This window comes from Microchirus variegatus (assembly GCF_963457635.1).
Source record: "Microchirus variegatus genome assembly, chromosome: 22".
NCBI lineage: Eukaryota > Metazoa > Chordata > Actinopteri > Pleuronectiformes > Soleidae > Microchirus > Microchirus variegatus.
In genome coordinates, this window is record NC_139823.1 from 5,061,090 (window position 1) to 5,084,654 (window position 23,565).

The 23,565-nt window shown below is 38.6% G+C and overlaps 1 protein-coding gene across 1 annotated transcript; it reads right to left on the reverse strand.

The window, feature by feature from the left end:
• Positions 1–11,343: 11,343 nt before the first annotated feature.
• Positions 11,344–22,497, reverse strand: cog3 (component of oligomeric golgi complex 3). The gene is made up of 23 exons (XM_083908368.1): positions 22,309–22,497; positions 21,887–22,033; positions 21,728–21,789; positions 20,524–20,689; positions 19,347–19,421; positions 18,872–18,964; positions 18,577–18,702; positions 18,413–18,493; positions 18,277–18,320; positions 18,060–18,186; positions 17,284–17,375; positions 16,857–16,996; positions 16,140–16,300; positions 15,528–15,633; positions 15,297–15,406; positions 15,078–15,167; positions 14,423–14,543; positions 14,047–14,135; positions 13,823–13,957; positions 13,332–13,407; positions 13,078–13,205; positions 12,478–12,576; positions 11,344–12,335 (listed from the first exon to the last, which is right to left on the reverse strand). Exons 1-23 carry the CDS (start codon positions 22,474–22,476, stop codon positions 12,306–12,308), a joined length of 2,466 nt encoding a protein of 821 aa, XP_083764494.1. The 5' UTR covers positions 22,477–22,497; the 3' UTR covers positions 11,344–12,305.
• Positions 22,498–23,565: the final 1,068 nt, after the last annotated feature.

Sequence of the window (23,565 nt, forward strand, 5' to 3'; positions counted from 1 at the left end):
AGAAAATACGTAGTGGCATCTGAATTTGAGTCTCAACATGCCCTTCACTTTTTGCCATAGATACAATTTATTTTTAGCCTTTGATGGAAAAGACCAAGCAAAGACAACTTTAATGGAGACATAGATAATATGCAGCCCACAGGCCCTTGCAGAGGCAAATTAATATAAATGATGAAGACACGCGGTACGCTGTCTTTCATTGTTATCATTGACAACAATATCAATAAGTAGTTATCCTTTGTCTGCTCAAGCCATATTGAGATGAAATTTACACCTGAATCTTACAGGCTCCAACATTAAAGAATAGATAGATATTGAAAAAATATCACTGGCATGTTTGCACTTTAAGAGGCAGCAGCTGCAGAACCTAAAGTGTTTATTTGTTCATACCAATGTCATGTTTTGTTATTTTGGCTGCTGCTAAAGCAGAATTTTTTTTTTTTATCACCAGAGTATTTTGCAGTCATAAACAATCTATTTTGTGCAATGGCGAACGGGAGGTGACTGAGGACATGGGCAAACGCGGGACATGTTTCTGACCTTGTCTCCAAATGGAATGTGTCATGTTTTTCATCCTTTTAAGCAGAGCACAGAGTTTAGGACTCAAAGTCAAGGACGGGAGCAATTTACTAATGAGATTGCATGTATACACATTTGTTCACTTTAATTAAAGGTTTGAAGAGTGTTAATTATATTTAATAGACAATGTTGTCCATATGGTAGAGCAGTTATTATATTACCCTCTGCTGACTTCACTTATGTCATCTTTAAGGCCAAGGACACAGCATTAAAGCCATTTTTACAGCTAAGGTCATTTCACATGCCAATATGACACTGGACTGTTATTGTAACACATTAAACTAAGGTCTTGTTATAACCTTTATTTCACATTTTTGGTTTATATTAAGACATGTTTAGGGCTTCTTGCCTTTAATGGATAGGACAGTGAAGTGTGAAAGGGGGATAGCGAGAAAGAGGAGAGGGGAAAACACTCAGCAAAGGAATAATCCAGCACCAGCTCTACTGAGCTAACCCCCATTTTGGGTTTCTGCAGAAACCTTTGAGGGTCATATTAAGTTGCTGAACACATATCACACTAACCTTAAAAATACCATGAATGGAGCTGTGGGCTTCTCTTTCCCAGGATGTTTGATGTCAGGTGGTAATGATGATCAGTCTTGGGGAGATCCAAGAATCTATGTGGAGAAGAAGTGCTCACAGCATCATCTAAACAAAGAGTCAAAGTTTACTTCAGGTCTCAGAATGTATATACAGCTTTTACTTGCTTTACAGCAGAGGTGTCAAACTTAAATCACCTGGGGGCCAACGAGCATCTAGTCTGGTCCAGAGGGCAAAAAGTGGGATAAAAAAAACAATATGAGCAGTTATAGCATACTATTGTGTCATGATACTGCAATAAAGATATTCATGATCATATTCCACAGCTTTTCAAAGTAAAAGTGTTTGTTTTGATATGCAACGATGCATACATCACCATAATAACATATTTATGAGGCTAAGTGAATCTAGTTTGACAAAAAACGGGGAAATGCATCTAAAACCAAGTAAAAACTACTGGGGAGAATTGTAATTAAGACACCAAACAAGCGTATATATGTGTATATATATGTACATATATATATATACATATACATACATAAATATATACATACGTATGTGTGTATACATATACATATATATACATACATACATATGTACATACATACATACATATATATATATACACACACATACACTCTTAGAAATAAGGGTTCCAAAAGGGTCCTTCCGACTGAGGTTCTACCTGGAACCATTTGTTTCTGAAGAACCCTTTCCCAAAGAAAGGGTTCTTCAAGGGTTCTTGGTAACACTAATGGTTCCAGTAAGAACCATTTTGAGCCAGAGAACCCTTTAAAATTGTTTAAAAAGGATTCTTGGTGGAACCCTCCAAAAGGGTTCCAGGTGGAACCTTTATAGAAAGGTTCTACCTGGAGCCAAAAAGGGTTCTCCTATGAGTACAAGCCAAAGAACCTTATATGGTTCTACTTAGCGCTTTTATTTCTGTACACACATATATACACACACATACATATATATAAAAATATAAATATTTTTTTTTTATTGCAATTGTAAAAATATTGCTGGCAAATATATTAAGTATTATATACTGTCTATTTTCTTTCGTGGGCCACGTTTTCCTCATGACTTGATACTAAGTGGTGGGCCGAATGTAATCGATTGCGGGGCCACATGGGGCCCACGAGCCGCCAGTTTGACACCTCTGCTTTATAGCTTGCACATTAGATGCATGCAGTAACAAGGATGTACATGCAAGTATGTCACCTCTGCACACTGGTAGAGGACACAAGACACTGGGTAAACACTGTGTGCTTCATTGGGGTGAAAGCACGTGCTCGGTGTTGATAAATGTAGTCGAAATAGTGCATGCATTGATTTAATGCACTTCTTTTTGTCCTCTCCATACACATTATATAAGAGTATCTATGTCAAACTGTATGCAGCAAATGACAGCAGTCATTAATTTTGCACAGAAAATGTGCACAGAAAAGAGAATGGATTTATAAAGGGAGATGTTATTTTTCTCTTTCTCGCGGCTCATTTGTCCAGAGAGCAATGACAAGGTAAGGCACAGCATTCTGGAGAGATATTTCAAAATGAAGAGATCAGAGATGTACTCACTGCTTGGCCAGATGTACACCTGCATGTCCTCTGCAGCTACAAGACACACAATAACAGCTTCATTTCATTTCCCAGACATAACAGTTGAGCAAAGGAAAGGAAATAAATAAGTTAGTGGACTGAATTTCACATTCTGTTTTAGCCTTATGGTATTGGATTTGAATCTCTTGAATATCTGCTGCTAACGGTCTATGACAGTCATTAGAATACTAGAATAGAGTATTAGTGTGTAGGATTTAAATCCATTCTATTGCTGACATTTCAGTCAACATTAGAAATCCGTTCACTGCTAAAATACATCCACAAGAACAAATATGCAGAGAAATCCAGTAGGAGTTTTGTTTCATGTTCTTGATTTTTTCAAACAGAGAAAGCACAAGTTGATGTACATACATAATTTATAACATATAGGAAAACAAAAAGGTCAGCAGCAACTGTAAGGAGAAGTTGAACTGCAAATACATGTCCTTCATCTCCATCACAACCCACCTCTCGTCTCTCAGTAACATCATGTGCCCTGCTGAAAGACCACGTCTCTTATAATAACTGGTCATCTGGCATCAAATCCTTTCTCTGCACTTAATATCGGTAATAGTACAACACTTTGGAGGAAAATGGTTTGGGATCAAGTCAGATTTTCTTTACTTAAAGGTGCATCATGTAATAAAACTAAAGCAACTGGCCATAAAATCCTCCTAATATGTCACAGAGACTCAGGAATAATGTTCATATAACAAACTGAACTCACCAACAACAACAGTACAGACAAAATATTTGCATTAAAAAATATTTTGCAGACTGCAAATCATGTTTATGTTTTGAAATCATGTTTTGGCATGTGGCGCCACCTACCGCCGTCTACCAATCATTGCAGTCAGTCAGAGTCTAAGCTGCCGGGCAACCACGGGTTGCCAGTTAGGTCAGAAAAAAAAACTTTTTGAATGTAGTAACTGTTTTTGGCCACATTCTTCCTTACTTCACTCAAATGGTACTGGCCTAAGTCTCAGTACCGAAGGTAAAAAAAAATGTGCTTACATGCTAGCAAAAATTAGTAAAAAAACATCTTTGGAGAGCTTCTTTGGAAAGAGAAAAAGGCCCAAGGAGTAGATAAAGACGTAGAGCCTTCGACTTCCAAGAAAAAGAAAGCTGCATTTAATAGACATTATCAGGATTCCTAATTAAAATACGGGTTTGTCGCTACAGGCTAGCAAATGAGGCTATGAAGCTCAGGGCTCCCACTAATTCAGCGAGACGGTGAGTTGTATTTTTAGGCAGTTGTTTCTGTACCGGTCTGTGAAAATATTGTTTTACATGAAACTCAAAAAAAAAAAAAGTTTGAGGACCGCTGTGTTAGAGAATCAGTGTAGCCTTCAGTTAACATCAAAACATGTTCGACGCTTTAGTTTGCCCACTGTGCTGTAGGCTATTGCAGTATAAATATAGAAGGCTCATTCTGGGGTCATGAAAAACAACAATTCGTACAATCAGGTGATTTTTACACATAAGTAATTAAGTGTAATTATTTCCATCACTGGACCTTTAAACCCTTATTTCTAATTAATGTAAGTCAAAGCAAAGCTTAGGTGGGCTGCACACACAGATTAGTGACAGTGAATTTGACCTCTGCATTTAATAGATATGTAGATATGGGTGTATAGATATAGATAGATATGTATATTTATGCATTATTGTTCCTGCAGCAAATGTTTTACCTCTGTGTTGTTAGTCTGTGTCTTACCTAGCAGCTTCCTATTGTACCATTCATATTTTCCACTTGTGTGCTGTACAGTATGTTTACGCTAACGCACCAGTGAACCCTAACTTTCCCGGAGGGAACTCCCCAAAGGGATTTCCGATCTAACTTAATCTAAAATAAACACTATAATAGATAAGGGCGGGATGGCAAAAGCTTAGGAGCTGAAAGGTTTTTGCGGTGCACTGCACACTACATCAAAAATTACTCACTAGGATGTTTGTGATAAATCAGGAAAAGGAAGTGAAAGGAAAGGTTAATTAAAGGAAATGTCAAGGTTAAATGGAGGGTTGATCAGAGCTGCCACAATGGACCAACCTGCCATTCATACATGTTTTGATAATGTTTTTTGATTTTATTTTCTGTCACCATATTCAACAGGATAGAAATGCATTTATATGAAGGTCAGCCATCGCCTTCATTTCAGTGCATTTTCAGTTTACCTTAAAGGGACACTGTAGTATTTATGGGTTTATATAACCCAAAATCCACTTTTGTATATATATATTATGTGCTCCTGCATTGTCTAGTCGATGTATAATATTCTTTGTTTCATTTTCATAGTGTTTCAAAAAGTCATGTAGATAACATGGTCGCGGGCCGCTACTGCATTGCCACGACGCCATGTTTCTACGGGAGCCTGTAAGGACAAACGCCAGAGAACAAATCAAGCGTCTCTTTACTTGTAGCAGAAGTCCCGCCTCCACTCTCTCCGCTTCGTCTGCTACGGCTGCGGTAGCTCGCCCTCTCCCTCGCCTCACGAACCTCATCTGCTGACACGGAGAAAGACAACGATGACGACATTTGACCGACTGAGGATACCGTAGCGCTCAGGGAAGGGAGGGGGTGAGCAGAGGAGCAGTTCTTTGTTGTAAATTTCAGCCTCTCCTCTAGATGGCACTATAAACTACTTACTTCACCTTTAAGGCAGGGGTCACCAACGTGGTAAAATTGATATTGTTTATAAAAACTGATAATCGTAAGCACTGGAATTAATGTGTATGCAATTGAATGCATAATATTAATCATTTAAATGGTAAAAAAAAAAAAAAAATGGTGCATAAAATGTTTATATGGTAGCCCTCCATATTATTCTTTACCCTTCAGGTAGCTCAAAAAGGTTGCCAACCCCTGCCTTAAGGTGATGGTAACAATATTATGATGTCTTATATGTAGTCATTTGACTACTGTGCTTTATTTTCATTGCCTGCTAACTATATATGTCCCACTGGAAGATTGTTAATTAATGCTATTCCCAAACCACTAAATAAATAAGTTCACATGGCAACTGAATGTGGGCGTATGACTGAGTTACACTTACACATACGATTACAGCATTTGCAGATGATGAGAACATGCCGAATACCAATATCCTGTCAACTGCACTTCCTTTTCTCTCTTAGTTAAATCTGTGTATGCCGTACTTAAGAGCCGTATTGCCCTAGAAAAAAACACAAGGTTTGTAATATCTGTACACAAATTCTGCCATTTTGAGGAAAAAACCCCAAGAAATTATGGAACACATTGCACACGAACACAAACATTAACAATCTATACCATCGGGGAGGTGCACTATGGTTCCCAAGTCTATTCTGCAGCGAGACAACAAGCCCAAACATGCAGCCAGAGTCATTAAGAAAGAACCATCCTCAGCAACAGGAAAAACAACAAGTCCTTAAACAGATGGCCTGGCCTTCACAGCGCGCTGATCTCAACATCACTGAGTCAGTCAGGGATTACGTGAAGAGGACAGAAGACAAGGAAAAGAAGAGGACGTAACCTGAGGAGAGATGCTTTGAAAAAACAAACCTGCCGATTACCTTGAAACTCTGTGAAAAATCCTTCAGGAGAACTGAGAGCAGTTTTCAAGACAGAGGTTGGACACAAAAACATTGTTAAGAATAAACGATAATTGCATCACATGTATAATATGACTATGATATATGATACTTACACTGTACATGTATATATATATATATATATATATATATATACACACATACTGTAGATGGATATAAAACGAAAAACACAATGAAATGAAAAACGGTGAGACCTACAGAATCAAAAAGCTTGGACAAAAGAAGAAGACTTGAAGAACTTTAGGGGAGTCACTTATAGTCTTTCTCCCACTTTTGAAAGAAAGCAACAGAAACTGTTGCTTATTGTTCTGCGGTTGCTATGATACACTCGCACAAATACATGCTGTTTTGTTTGACAAACTGAAGCCAATTCCTCTATTTGCTTCAAAATATTTCATTATTTATTTGTGGTTTCCCCTGCTCACATCTCTTCAATTATGAGTCACAAATATCACAGAGATAGATAGAGATGCAAACACTCAACTCAACAGCCGTATTCCAACAGTTTGCCGTTGTGTAAGAACTGCGAGACCACTTTTGAAAGGGACTGCAGCCTTAACCATGTTATATCATTTCAACTTTTCAGTAATTCTCCATGACAAAAACACTTGTCTGATGATATAATGCATTCCCGAGCCCCTTACCCTGTCCTTAACCATCTCCACATTGCCTGACTCTACACAAGGCTGTAACCCTCGAAAAGCAATTTAAAGTTTTGAGGACCCTGCTGAAATGTCCTCACAACACTGGGAACAAAAAATTTGTCCTCACAGCCTCATAAAGACATGTAGACACACTCAGGTATTCTTTCAGTCAAACGCCTATATCAGGGGTCTACAACCTGTGGCTCCAGAAGGCATTTGTACATGAAGTGTCCTGTCAATCTTTGGAGCTACATAATTATGCCAGCAGGTTTTCTCAAACATGAACTATAAGAAATCCAAATCATTTTTTAATATTCATTTCAAAGAGGTAAAAACATTAATGAAATGTAAACAGTTTTCTTTTTCTACTTTTTAAATCTATCCATAAAGCAAGTTGCGTCTGTGTGTCTGTCACAGGCATATCTCGCTGACCGTGAGTCAGATCGCCCTATGAATTTGGATATGGGTTGAGCATGGCTTGATGGTGTGCGTTCTTGATTTTCAAATTTTTTGGAGTAATTTTTACTTTTCGCTGATTTATCACGCGACACCAGGCAGGCAGCGGCTCATCAGCAGCAGCTGCGCTGTCTGGAGGTGGGAGTGAAGAGGCTGTGCTCACGGTGGGTGAGACATTTTTACACGGTTCATCGCAGAACATGGTGTTATACTGAAACGAAACTTGGCAAACCGGTTTCCAAAGGTAAACTAGCGAGGCTACGATTAGCATTAGCATAGGGCTAACATAATACAAACACTGTGCAACCTAATTAGGCACGAGTCAAATGTTTTCATGTTCGATTAGCATTTGCATAGCAAGATGTTGTGACCGTCAGCCACTGTTGTTAGCCTTAAAGGTACAATATGTAGTATTTATGGGTTTATGTAACCCAAAATCCACTTTTTTATACATATTATGTGCTCCTGCATTGTCTAGTCGCTGTATAATAGTTTTTGTTTCATTTTCGTAGTGTTTCAAAAAGTCATGTAAAATAACATGACCGCGGACCGCGATTGCATTGCCACTGTTGGCTTCGTCTGCTAAGGCCGCGGTAGCTCGCCCTCTCCCTCACCTCACGAACCTCATCTGCTGACACGGAGAAAGACGACGAGGACGACATTTGACCAGCTGCGGATACCGTAGCGCTCAGGGAAGGGAGGGGGTGAGCAGAGCAGCAGGTCTCTGTTGTAAATTTCAGCCTCTCCTCTAGATGGCACTATAAACTACTTATTTCCCCTTTAACATATGCATCAACATAACTGAGAAATCTTCTTCAGCTCCCAATATAGGAATACATACTTCCTACAGGCACTGCACTAGTTTCATAAATGCAACAAACTATGTACAGTAGAGAGAGAGAGTATACAATACTTTAGACATGATGTTATCTTCATTTTACAGATCAAAAATGGTTTTGCGGCTGCAGATTACATGTATTTGGGTGGTGAAGGGACAAAAATGGCCTGTATGATTCAATCGCAGACACAAAAACAATAGCAGGCAGCGTGGGGCAGATGGGCCAGTTACTCCACGTTATAGTGCACAGGTGCTTGAATTATTGCATCCACCTCCTGTCTGCAGATAATGAAGTGGTTCCAGAGTAAGCTCGCGTGATGTGAATGCCTGATGATCCACGCAATTCGACTGGAAGGTCGTCACCAGTATCAGTGTCGGAACACAGACTGAGAGACGAGGAAGAAGAGGGCAGTCAAGGTAGTTTCTTTATATTTCCTGGTAATTCACGACCTTGACGAGTAAATGACTGTGAATTTACAGGCTATAAATATCCAAAGCACCTAAAGTTCCTCACAGGAAACCAGAGTTGACAACTGAGCAAATGAGTGTGGTGAGTTTGGGTATAATCAAAGGGGAAGGGGAACAAGACAAATAAATAAGTTGTTGTGTTGGATAACAGGTAATCAAGCTTGTAAAATCACTCATAATTTACGGCGATAAAACGTCAGTGACGAATTAAAATGGACAGCGTGGACAGGAGAGGTTAGGTTTCTCTGAAAGGAGTATTTTCATTTAAACATTAAAAATGCCCTTTCTAATGAAACCTTAGACAACAACTATTTTATAGTCTGAGGTCTGGATGTTTAAAAACTAAGAAACACCTTAACAGTTTCTATCCTTGCCACAATGCATGTTTTATCCTGTGCAAGACTGAAGGACTTAAAAGACTCAACAAAGTACCCCCTCAGCCTGCCAAGGAGAAAGTCAAGAGTCTTTTACTCATCAGGACGAGGTGTGAAGAAAATACCACTAACAGCTCCTTTAACTTCTTTATAAATAAATACTAATTTGTTAACGCAAATCTGCATTTGTTTGAAAACCCACTTGTCACTGCTGCGGTTTCTTTAATGACATGCCAGAGAAGGAATGAAGAAAGAACTATTATGAAAATCACCCTCAACTAGATCACGTTCATCAGAGGAGTTGTTACATGCTGTGTTCATTACTTCCTTTAAGTGATGCCAGCAGCTCAAGAAATCCCAAGCTACCAGTCAGTGATCAGATAGCCAACAATGTTGACCCAAAAGAGGCGAGAGAGTGAATGTGCAGCTAACAGTGAACAGTGCAGTTAATGCGGTGAAAACTGAAAAAACAAAATTGTGGTTTATTCATTTGAGAGACGTTTATGGAAATAAATGGAACAGCCATGATCATTAACAGGATATACAAAGAAATAAATAGATGGGAATTCAAATACCATTCAATTCAAAGCATTGTACAATCCATCTGAAATTAGGTGATTTTAATTTGCCTCCCTGGTTTTGAGTGACTCGAGTGATTGAGTGTGTGTATTTTAGCCCAGTTCGAATAGAAATTCATGTTCACCAGTGCTGCCACAAAGTTGACTCCGAGGTGGACGCTGCCAGGAATACAAATCCTAATGACTGATTCTGTCCTTATTTTCTCTGATGACAATATGCCAGCAACACCAACTGTTTATCCAACACCCAGTTGGCATTATAACCATTTTCTTGTGCTGACATTTGTGATACACTGTAGTCATACTGCTGACTATATTGCTACAATCTTAGATATTATATACATATACATACATACACATATATACATATAAATAAATATACACACACACACATATATACACACACGTATGTTTATATGTATGGACGCATGTATAAAGTACATATATCGGTGTGTATATAGATACATACACATATTTATATATATATATATATATATTAACATACATATGTGCATGTACGTATATATACATACAGACATACATATGTGCATGTATATATACATATATGCATGTATATATACATATATGCATGTATATATACATATATGCATGTATATATACATACATATATATATACACATGTATACATACATACATCTATATATACATACATCTATATATACATACATACATACATACATACATATATACACACACACAAGAAAACAATTATTATAAATATTTTCCCAATGCAATAATGTTTGTTTTTTTTAATAATACTTTTGGAACCATTTCCAGAGTCAAGGTTTTTCAAGAATTACTTTAACCCAAGTCAATTTCATTTGAAGGTTTTATTTGCTTCCTTTGCAGATCATGAACAAAGAAAAAGACCAACTAAATATTCATAAAAAATTGATCTCGAAGTCAGATTTTTTGAATTTGTAGCATCTTTTTTTAATAGCAGAATTGTTTGCCACGAGAAGGCATGGAGGACCCAGTGATGCAGAAAATACAACAGCCACAGTTTCTCTTACCATTGGCTCCGACCGCAAACTGGCGGTGACACAGGAGATCTAGAAAACACTGCAGAGCTGAGTGCACAATAAAGATCATGTTCATGCTCCACCCAACCAGCTGCTCTGCCCGAACCTCAACATCTGCTTCAAATCCCAAGATTTGCATCGCATCACTTTTTTCTCTGGCAAACACAGTGTATATCTAATGAAAGGGTTACATTAATGTTAATTAATTCTAAACTACAGCAACAGCAGAAATACAAGATTAATTAAAAATAGATTCCATTTTAAGCCGTGTCATTAATTCTCATTTGCTTTAAAGTGCCTTGTCACAGCTAAATCAAGGCAAAGGTCCAACGCTGCTGGGGCCTGACATGTGGCAGCAGAAGACGGCAGAGATCAATGTCCTGCTCAAGAACATCCAGTCCCTCATCACCTATCAAACGACTGTCAGCACAGAGAAGGTCAAGCCCCAGCAAAGCCTCAACTCACAGATGGAAAGACGGCAGCTGCCAATGAAGCAACAAAGTCTGCCAAGACGACCCCCTAAAGCTCCATTTAAGATGTTCCCTGATTTTGAATCAACAAGTGCTTTTAAGAAATAAAACCCAAGAGGATCATTAATACTTTTTGTTTTGTTTTAATCAGAAGGTTCATAAATAATTTAACTGTACACATAATTTTACACCAGACACGCCAAAGCAAATGTTAGACAGACCATGCCCTGTTACGTTTGTTACTCTGCAAGGACCTCTTAGAAAAGATACCCATTATCATCATACACGGTGCAAAACTGCAGAGGTCAACAGGTCATAAGTTTACCAAAGTAAAAGTATAGTAGTTCTCATCAACCTAGTTATAAAAAGGAAAAAAGTATAAAAGATAGCATTTCATTGTCTTGTGTACATATTTGCAACAGCTTAACGAAAAACATTCACACAAAGAAAGTGGAACAATCTTCGAGAAAACATCTGACAGGGATGGAAACAGCTTAAGGTTTTTTTCCCCGTGATCGAAGTTGAACCTGAGCATCTTGTAGCACTTCAGGCCATCATCAAGTTTCACTGCACGTGTTAACGAAGTCTGATACAATTTAAAACGGAAGTAAAATATTTTGCAGCATTTTTCCTCTTTTTCTCTATCCTTCTGATCCCAACAAGAGAGTCGAGGCATCTGAATGCACGCCTGCATACTGGCCCACTAGCTACCTGATGAAGAATCCTTTCAGTGCCTTTTTGCTGCCCGTCGAGTGTACCCGTCCTTACACTCCTTTATATTTTTGCCACCCACCGTCACATAGTGTGCAAATTAGTTTTTATACAAAATATTTCTCCTACACGAGAACCCTCACCAACTTTTAATTTAATTCACATAAAAACAACCGACTCAGCACCCAAAATAACACCGTGCACTTCCCAGTGTGTCATGGACTTCAAGATGAATACCTTCATACTTCTGCTTGAGCGTCTGTCTGAGAACATTTGGCCTTGTGCAGGGTTTTTGTTTGTTTGTTTTCCATCAGTTCAGCATTCTCAGTTCAGCTTGCAATATAGGTGCAGTTCTCTGGTCATGACTCCTGCTGTGGTTGGAGCTTGGAGCATCCCACTGCTATCCAGACATTACTTATTCACAGACAGCAGCAGGTTAATCTGAAAGAGAACCATAAAAAAAAAAACGATGAGTGCACGCTCGTCACGACTTAGCCAGCATACATTATCCCTCGTCTCAGCAGTTTTGGGAAGTTATGTCAAACGCCTGAATCTGGGCTGTGCTAATGCCACAGTAATTTACCTGCTCCATTGATGGACAAGCAACGATTTGAAGGTCTTCTCCATTGTATTCCTCATGAAGCAAGGTGAGCAGTCTTTGGAACACCTGCTGAATGTTACTCTGTGGGAAAAGACATCCTATTACCGAGTGCTAGAGGGAAATTAATGCTACATTTCCTTCATGTCCCCTCACTATCTTGTTTCCATGTCAACAGCATAATTTTGTTTCTCTCCCATTGGGTTTCACCGCTGGCACCTTGATGAACAGTGCACAGACACACAGGGCAATGACTTCTCCATTAGAGTTCAATCACTCTGAAAGATTTACAGGAAGAGCACAATCTCTGAGCTAATTTTAAATATCAGGGTTAATCCTTAGAGAGGAAATTAATACATAATCTTCAAATTTGATTGACAGGGTTTTTACTATAGAGACAATGACACATAAATGAGGGTTCAACTCTGCTATGATAAACATTTGATTTAATACTGTAACCACTTGATGGGTGGACCTGCAATCAAATAAGCTACCTGTTTTGTTAACACTGTAGGAAAAGGATTTGTTGAAATGCAACAAAGATATTGACTCGTGCAGTAGAGGTTACATGTTTCTGCCACCCACCCGGACAGGCTTGAAAAGGATGAACTCTGTGTCTCTATTGGCCAAGTACAAGGACATGCTCTGTAAAGTGCTTGGCAGCTTGCTCTTCATCACACGGTAGGTAGCCATGACTATGTCGTTGATCTTTGCTGGAAAGTAAAGAAAGACAAACAGCACTGAATTTTTAGAACAAAAGACCAAGCCCTCTAGCATGTACTATACACGTACTGATGAATGACGTCGTGTTGCTCGGTGTATCTTGAGACAAATCTTACCTGGCTGTGCCCAAGGTTGCTGAGATAAACTGTATGACGGACCGCCTTGGATAGCCATAGTTTTAAGAGCCGACACCTGAGTGAAGCAGACACCGTCAAAACACACCATCAGAAGTTGAAAAAGACTAAATTTGTGCTAGTTACTGTGATCAATACAGACAAGCAAGCCAGAGTGGCACTTGAGACCATTCAATTCAGTCTGAAATGACAGAAATGGCAGTAAACAGAACATTCACGTCACGTGCGGTTGATAGAAATAAAGATGAGCGAGAAAGACACAATTCAGAACACAGTTAACTATCAATACATATGCACCTCGCAAGAAACCAGCCAGTCTTCTAAATACTGAGACTGTCATTGATCAGTAAACAAGCGACATTGACTTAAGCTTTAATGTAATGCAAAAGCTGGGGGAAAAAAACAAAACAAAATGAAGGCAAGAATGAGACGTCACTGACTGAGGCGAAGTTTGTCTCCACTCTCACATTTACCTTAGTGAGGAACTCCTCAAGGTTCCCAACAAAGATCTGAGTCTGCTGCTGGATAAACTGCTCACAGCTGAACTTCAGGTGTCGGTCCACCTCCTTTTTAGAGTCAATGTAATGCTCCTTTATCTCTGGTGTTCCCTAGAATCCACAGAGAAAATAGCTTTAGCAATTCAAAATATAGAGTACATGGCATGTTTCATATAAAAAAAAGGCAACAAAAACACTACCTCCAACAGGAATTCAAGAATGGCGTTGTGGCTGTTAAGTCGGAAGAATTTGGGAACAGCCTTAGGGTTCAGGATTTTGAAGGCAGCATCTTAACACAAAGCAGAAAGAATAAATGTGGCCTGATGTAGAATTAGAGTGCCCTCTAGTGCTACAAATTTAACATGACCTTGATGGAGACGGGGGTGATAGGAGGAGTGAACTGCCCTGTGAGCCATTGTTAATGTACATTACAGCATTGGATTACACTGTAATTTCCACATTAATTGTTGTCACTGGTGCATGTGATAGACACAAGTTGCTTAATGAGCATGAGAATGTAATGACTGGCTTTATGAAGCTGAACACCAATTTTCCCTCCACCTTTAATTATCTTACCTCGCGTTTTCTTCAGGTCCAGTGAGATTTCCTTGATGGCAAAATCGGTGTGAAATGGGGCAATCTGTTCACGCATTATCAGCAGGTGCTTGATCAGGAAAAGCTGCCCATCTATTTGTGTCTACAGAAAGTGATAGCACACCATTAAATCCACACTGCAGACTGCCAAAACAAAAGGGCAACTGCTGACTTTTTAAGCTACAGAGCACATTAAAAAGCACCAGCTCAGAGATGATAAGAGAGTATGTTTAATTTATAAATGCAGATTAACCATTACTGGATAGGGATATATTATTGTGACCAAAAAAAGGCAGTTAAAACAATTTATTGTTTAGCTTGTGACTAAAACATTAGAAAAGTCATCAACACAAGATGAGAATAATTCCCCAAAGACTGATGCTGCAGCTATAAATTCAAGTGTTAGGTTGAAAAGCGCCAGTTAGCGCAGACATTGACAGCAATTCTGAAGATGAGGGGAGCCAATAAATAAAGTACGGTCTGCTGAACATAGAGCAGAAAAAAGCTATTAAAATAAATTGTAAATGACATCCCAGCTGCTTTAGTTAAGGATCCTGCAGCCTGGAAAAATTTAAATAATACAGAATGCATTGTACTTTGTCAAAACACCAAGTTTACATTAAACATTAGTGCCAACCTTGTTTTTAAGGATAATATCAGAGGCTTTAAGGAGGGACTGGATGCAGGCAGATAAGGCTTCTTGAGATAAACCCTGGAAGACTGTTCTCTGGAAAGACCAAGTCACAGTGAGAGACACATGAATAAGAACATGCAAAATTGGGAAAATCTACATATACAAAACTTTTTGTATTGTTATAGGGCAGTGTTAATTACATAGTAAAATCTGAAGACTCACGTCTATACATCTGTAGAGCTTAGAAAGACAAACCAGCGTCCGCCTGACAGTAGGGTACCACATGCCGTGCAGATCAGCAGGAGAAATGGTTGTCTGTAAGCGTGATGCGTCTACATTCCCCGCATTTGTTGAACAAAGGACAAGAAGGAAAGCCATCAGGCAAGTGACAATAACACCAAACGTAGCAACAAAAACATACACACACACAAATGTCAAAATTTAGAAACAGACCAGCACTACTGTTTCTTCTACCAGCAGCATCCTCAAGCTGTACATCAGAAAACGACTCCTGTGTCATCTTTTTCATCTGCTCTTCCTTCAAGCTCTGAGCAATTCTCTGTTAAAGACGACAAAGCAAAGGCACAAATGAGTAGAAATGAGGTTTGAGATGCAGAAAAGTAAAGTTTTTCCAGTTTTGCTTCTATAAAGGGGCCAGCAGGTAAATTTAATTATTCATTTATTAATAAACAATACAATTTCAACTTTAAAACTGAGCCTGCAGAGAGACTGAACCAAAAGTTGCAGTAGTAGTGCACATTAAGAGAGGCATAACACAAAAACATTTACATGAACATTTATAAAGCAAATTCCCAGGACTGCAATTAGCAAAATGATCTTAAAATATTCTGCATTTAAAAAAAAAAAATATGGATGGATTTTATCCAGTGAAAAGTTTGCATGCAAGAATAAAACATTTTGAAGATTTAAATATAAAATAATGTGTGCTTGGACCCTAATAATGAATGGAAATAATGACTCATGCAGTAAGAAATGTTTTGAACAGTTGGTTGAGTACAGGCTGAAATGACAGCATGAAAATATCAAGATAGAGAGAAGACTCACCTCCATCATCTCTAATTTCTCAGGATAGGCCAGATCGCCTGGTGCCGGATTATAGCCTGTGATATCTGTCTGGATGTAAATGTGAGTTCTGTAGACCAGCCTCTCTTGGACATCCTCCAGCATCTGCTTCACCACTGCATCAAAGGCCCCCAACTGAACAGCTGCATAAAGACACACACACAGGTCAACCTTTTGCTTTATGGTCCAACACTGTAGTAAATAGGTGCAGCAAAGTCTAGTTGCATCTAATGTATAAACTTGGATATGTGCAATGTATTGTATAGAGATGTTAGGTGTAGAGGGCTTATCTGATACTAACCTACTAAAGTGAACTCAGATAAACACGCTCAGTAATTTGTAATTTATAATTGATAAGATCCACATGGACTCAAATTTAATAAAGCCATGTTTTATGGTTGGGTGTTGGCAAAAAACTACAGCACTACAATTCCATTCATGTCACTGGGTATAAAAGGGACTTCCTTATAAATAGGTCACCTTCATTTATAAAATGTACTTCATAGTTGATTTTAAAAAGGCATGTCAAGTCCAGGCAAAAAACTTCAATCTTTTTAATGGAAAGAAAAATGCATTGGCAAAACAAATTGCCAAAGCTTATACGTGATGTTGTCCAGTACAGCTGCATCCTGCTGATGTGGTCTTAACCCACCATGCTACATATGAGAAGCTTTCAGGAGAACAAAAGCTGTGACTTACCATTGTTATGAACATGGTCCTCCAGCATCTCGTTCTTGAGAATGCTGCAGAGCTCAGACAGGGTTTCCAGGTGGATAATGTGTATTATAAGAGGCCGGAGGACATCATACAGGGACAAACATAGCTTCTCTAGCAGCTCGCTGTAAAGACATTAAAAACCATGTCATTGATTGCACAGCTGGAAAAAAAAACGCTAAATATACACTTTTCTTTCAGAGATCCTCTTATGTTGTTCTTAAGTCAGGATACAGAGTGTCTACTCGTACAGTTTGAATCAGATTTCGTAAACACTTAACACATATAACACACACTTGAATATTGCAAGCTAAAATGACGATCATATGTTGTAGAGAATCGCCCTGTAAACACATAAGACAAAGGCTTTTTGTTTGTGCTCTGTGAACACTCAAGGGGAAGTAGTACTCACTCCAGTTTAAGTGTTGGTTTAGAGAAGAACTCGTTGTATAGCTGGTGTTCATCCTGGCAAACATGTACCATGAAGGCGCAGCCACTGCGAACCTGCGTGAACACACATCATGATCACCCACTGCAGTGCGCCCAAATACTTTGCTTTGACTCATCTTCAAACAAGCAGACGCATCCTCCCACATAAATGCCACAAGCTCCGACTGCATCACGGTTTTAATTATTATTAAAATGAACAAGATACATAACCTTTCAAATTTCATTAAAAAAGTCATGACGGGTAGTGGGGCTGCTATGATGTTTCGTGGCATGAAATTCTGACCTTTAATTATAGCATCCCCATCAAGCCAATTAGTGAACTGTCTTTAACGCCACAACAGCATCAATATAAAGACTGTACAGGTGCCAAAATGTGATCAATTCTTTTTGAAGTTTTATGTTTGAATTTCACAGTTAGTCTGATCGGTTCTATTTTCAGACATATGAGAAAACGGCATTATAAAATGCAGCTTTGTGAGAAATAACCGAGACTCGACCAGCAACACCAAGTCCCTACACAGCAAATCACTAGCAAACAAAACAGCAGTAGGCTCTGGATGCCTGCTGTACAGAAACACAGCTTGTGCTCATTTATCATGTGCACAGCTTTGAGTCTGTTACCAAACAGTCTCGCAAATTTCCCAGAAGGTCCATACTGGTCATTCTTTAGAAGCTAGCTCAAATGTCATTTTTAAATATCTAAAGGGCACCTCCTGCTTTGCACTAGTGCTGTCTTACCAGAGCACAGTGGTCTTTGCTGTTTTGGTTGGTCAGGTCAGTAATGGTGGATGTGATGCTGGGACAGAGGAGCTGCTCTCGCTGGTCAAGGTAGCACTGGTGAATTTCATCAAGGAGCTGATGGTACCTGGTCATCAGTATAAGGAGAGAAATGTTAACTTCACACAAGAATCATAGAATAATAATATGTTTATTCTGGAGAAATGTCAATGCTCACTCTGGGATCTTCTCTGCTCGCTGTTCTGTCTGTTCAATCAGCGACTGAAAGAAAGAGAGAAAAAAGTAAATAAAAATTTTACTCATCATTGAAAATAATATATGCAAAAGGATATGCTGCATAGATTCATACTCACTTTAACTTTTGGTGCAGCCACTCTAAACTTTACATAGTAAAGTGTGAAGGCATTGTCTGCGTTGGTCAAACCCATTGGATCCTGGGTACAAAATACAATCAACTCCAGCCAATAAACAGGGGACATACACAGTAGATTTAATTTTATGAGAGCTGTTTTCTTACCCTTTTTGTTAATTGGCTTGTAAGATTGTGCATAGTGTTCACAATGTGGACCTTCATGAGGTGCATAGCTTTAGAAAGACATTGTTTAAATTTGGCCAAATACACTGGATAGTCCTTGAAATTTGGCTGAAAACAAAACACAAGACAATGTCAATTGGGGACACATACCCTATACTCCAATGTGAAGTTTACATTTATAGAATGTGTGTTGCCCAACAAAATTCCATTTTGAAAAAATTATTGCACAACATTTATTAAAATTTACTTAAAATACTGGTAAGTGTAAGCTACTTACATGTGAAGAAACATATTCAATGCAGTCATCCAATTTTGACAGCATTGGTATAAAGCCTTCACTATTAACAGACAAGGTTGGCGAGTTCAGTTTCTGTAAAGACAGAGAAAGAGTTCACTATGAAGTCCAAACAAAACACTTACAGTCTTCTAGGTCTTGGTCTTTATGATCAAAACATTTTTCCCCATTTGCCAGATATGTGTTATTTTGTCATTTATTTCAGACTGCATGACAAATTGCTTCTATGTTTTGCAGGTGAAGGACAATTTTCTACTTAGTAAATACATTTCATGAAACACTTCGGAAAGCATTACAAGTGCAATATGACATGCAACATCAAACTTATTAAGAATGATGTGCTGCTGTTTCATAAAAAAAATAATTATACACAATTAAGCAATAAACTGAAACATAATTTAGAGTGCACACATTTTAATAAAGATTTCAAGATAAAAAACCACAAAATCCAGCCTACCGTGTTGATGTTTTCTAACTCGTTGAAATATGACAGTTTCTGCTGTATGCTCTCTGCCAGGTCAACAAGCTCAGACTGCAAAGGGTGAGAACAACAAATTACATCTGTCACATTTCGATATACAATGCATTCACAAACTATTCAGACATCTTGGCTTGTCCTATCGTTACAAACTTTTCCTTCATCGATCAATCAAAATGTCAATCAGCAGTGACATTGTGGCTTATACTATTTTAGAGAGAACCAAAACAGACCTCAACAAGCCAAATCAAGAATGTGGTACATTCTTAACACAAGGAAATTAAGCGACAGGCCAACAAAAGGAACCTCAGAAATGCAAGTAAAGTGAAAGGACTATAGGTTTCCTTCCTTCTTGAACAAAACCTTTTCAAAAAATGTAGCCCAGTCATGGACACTCTCAATGAGAAAGGCATATCATTGTCAAAGTCCACAATCAAGTAAAGTTAATAAAAAGGCTTTTACAGTACAGGTGCAAAAAACACTGAACATAAAATCTATATTCATTCAGCAAACACTTAACAAACTGGAACAAGATTGAATAGATATGTGGAACTTGTACCAGAATAATAGGAAGAGAAGAGCACAGAAAAGAAAAGGGTCAGTATTCATAAAATACCACATTATCTTTCAAAGACGGTAGAAGCAATGTTATAGCAAGAGTGCCAATGGAACTCTGGTATATGAGAAGTGTCAAGAAATCATGTAGAACTTAACAGATAATGGCCCAAGCCATATTGCTATAACCACTAAAGACCAAGAGAACCTGATCTCAAACAACCAGAGCATGCTATTCACATACTGAAGACAATACCAAAGGTAGCATGAGCCACAAACATGTAGTGACTGAAGTCAGGAACACAAAAAGCCTGGCAAAGCATATCATTGAAGAAACACCCCTTGCTGCACTGGTGAGCCATGTACCATGTGTTCAAGATGAGACTATACACAATATATTTTTTACACCACCTAATGCTTTGGATTAAGTCAAGACACAGAAATCATCAACACGAGTATTTAACCGACTGGATCACAACATTACATTTGAAAACAAAAGGAAAGAATATGAAAGTATTTATTACACATCTGTAACCTAAAATAATTTCACTATTTATGAATCCAACTGTAAAAAGCTGTGAAAGGACAGAAAGCAACTGACCTGTTCCTTTAAGAGTTGTTCACAGGCTTCGTGTAGAGTCCCGGTCTTATTGGACACAAAGAGGTACTGTTTCTGGAGGGAGTCCAAATGTTCCAGAGCTATACTGACATCTTTCAGAATAGCATCACAATGTTCCTGATAGCAGTTGAGCTCATCTCTGGTTTTCCTGTAGGAAAAAATAGGAAAAAACAAATAAGTCTTGTATCGAATTAAATTATACAGTGAGTTCAGCAACATACTGGTGTCAAAAACACTTCTCACACAACGCAGAACATATGAAGCAGTGGGCTAAAAACTTCACTTAAATAAATGATATGTTCAAGGAGGAAAAGTGTGTTACTTTGGTCCTTTTCTGTTGAATGCATTGCAAGACAGCCACAGATATGTCAAAGTCAGCAGTGTCAATCAACTATTGCACATGGTTGATGATGCATGTGTGTGGACACATTAGCTCCAAATCAAATCTGAGATGTTCAGGGCTCAGAAACCTATCTAACCCAGCTACCTACAATTTCAAAACAAACACAATCAGAGATGGTATAAACACCCATCCTTAGAGATACCGTCATAGGTGGACAGCATTAAATTTGACTGTTTATATACATCATTAAAATGCATCCCAGACACTTTTTGTATGATAGCAATCAGATACTTCTCCTGCTCTACATGCAAATATACACAGATGACATCATGTCTGCTCACAAGAACAAAACTATGCTTTTAACGAGTCTAAGTGTACAGATGTGTCCACTGTAAATGTGTTTGTTGAAGTATGACACTAGTGACAGGTAAAAAGAAGAGAGTCTGTATCTGTAATCTGTACTTATGCAACAGGAAATAACATTGGAACTATTAGAAAAACGACATTATATGGCAGTCAGTGTTAATATGATGACAGTGACCATGTATGGGCCATGTATGGGCTCTGATTAATGTAATAAATACTGTAAACAGAAGACTTTGCCATGAGAGGATGCCAGCTCAGGAGGCAGTCTCTGATGAGCCCTAAGGACACACTGCTTTCATGCATGCAAAAAGATTTTTGCATGCCAGTTTGAAAGGACGGATTCAGGACACACTGGGTGCACTCAGACCTGCACTCAGCACTGTTTACTTGTGATGGGATCACAGGACAGACGTCACTCTCAGCTCTGAACATTATGACACCACTATATAGGATGAAGCACTTAGAAAACATAAACACCTGTATTTTGCGCTCTCATCCTGGTCCATGTTTGCCTGTAACTTGGCAAACCAGGAAAAAAACTGCAACACAAATGGGCATTGTGTTAAAACCTTGCATATCATTGTGGCGCAGTAAGTGAGTCTGCTGAAGAATTGTTAATTACCAAAGACAATTCACCTGCTGTGCAGTATCTATTCTGTCATTTTCCATGTCAAGCGTCTGAAAACCCTTGAGCAGGACGTCCTCTGTTGACGCGGGGACAGTCGCTGTGAACGGGGACTGTAAGGACCGGGACGAGAGGCTGCACAAGTCCTCAATGGGAAGCTGCAAAACGATGTACAAACAGTATGTGAACAAGCCTGCTTATGAAGCTAGCTGATAGCTTGACGTGGCGGAACATAAGTGCAAATGCACGCCAGCTCGTTGGCCGACAAGTTATTATTGCCTCATATATGAACTTTAATATCTTGTTACCAACAGCAGTGACATTAATTAAGTTTGAGTGAAGGCTGTTTCGGGGTTTACTTCACCTCACTTGTAAGGAAAGTAAATTAGCAAACCCTGTTAGCTAGCTAGCTGACTCCAGTGTCACATATCACCTCTGACGGGATAGACAGCGTTTCGGCTGCGGCTCGGATCTCCAAAACAGAGTCCATTTGTTTCTCCGTGAGGGGAGCCATGGCATCGGTGCGGCGATCCCACAGAGATAGTTTTTCCCGTGTTTCTTTATCCGTCAGGTCCAGAAGCGAATGGTCTGTGGACGCCATAGTCGCGTTGGACAAGTGCAACGTCAGCGGTGACGTCAGCTCAGCGTCAAAGCACAGATACTTCCTGCTTCGGGAGAGTGGGCGGGGCCTGGTTCAGTTGCTATTCAGGATCAGTGTTGTAATGTAGAAAAGTACAAATTCTACTGTAATTAAGTACACAATTACTGTATCTGTACTTTACTTTGTTATTTATTTTTCTAGCAACTTTTACTCCACTATATTTCTTCTATATTTGTTACACATTACTACCAAATAAAATAATAAGAAGAAGTAATGGTCTATATTTATAGGGCTTTTCTAGTCTCAATGAGCTGGTATACACTATAGTTTTGCCATTTAACCATTCACATGATTCAGCATGGGTAATCCCAAGGACACATATAGACAAGAATTGAACGCACAACATTGCAGTTGAAAGACAACTCTCCCTACCACTGAGCTACTGAGCATATAATTAAATAAAATGAAGCTAAGTCAGAATGTAAGGTGCCAATTTTCACTCAATGCTGAGAAAATTAAAGGTTATTCAGCTCAAGATTTGATAATGATACTGTCTTTTCCTTTCCTTGTTTTTTTAATGATTATGATTATGGCAGAATCAAAACAGTCCCTTCATAATAAAATCTAATTATACATTTAATTCCAGTAGTGAATTCACCTGCAACAAAAGATTACGTAATATTACAGCTGTAGCATCTTTTTTGTGATGATGGAAAATGTGTTTTTCTTCCCTGAAAACACTTACTGTTAAAAAATATATATACTGTATTAGTGTTGAAGTCACAATAAAGGTGCCATATGTAAGAATGTGGCCAAAAACAGTTACTACATTCAAATTCAAAATACCAAGGTCTTTTAGGTTTCGTTTTCTGACGTAACTGGCAGCCCGTGGTTGCTCGGCAGCTGAGACACTACTGACTGCAATGATTGGTAGACGGCGGTAGGTGGCGCCACATGCCAAAACAGGATTTCAAAACATAAACATGATTTGCAGTCTGCAAAATATTTTTTTAATGCAAATATTTTGTCTGTACTGTTGTTGTTGGTGAGTTCAGTTTGTTATATGAACATTATTCCTGAGTCTCTGTG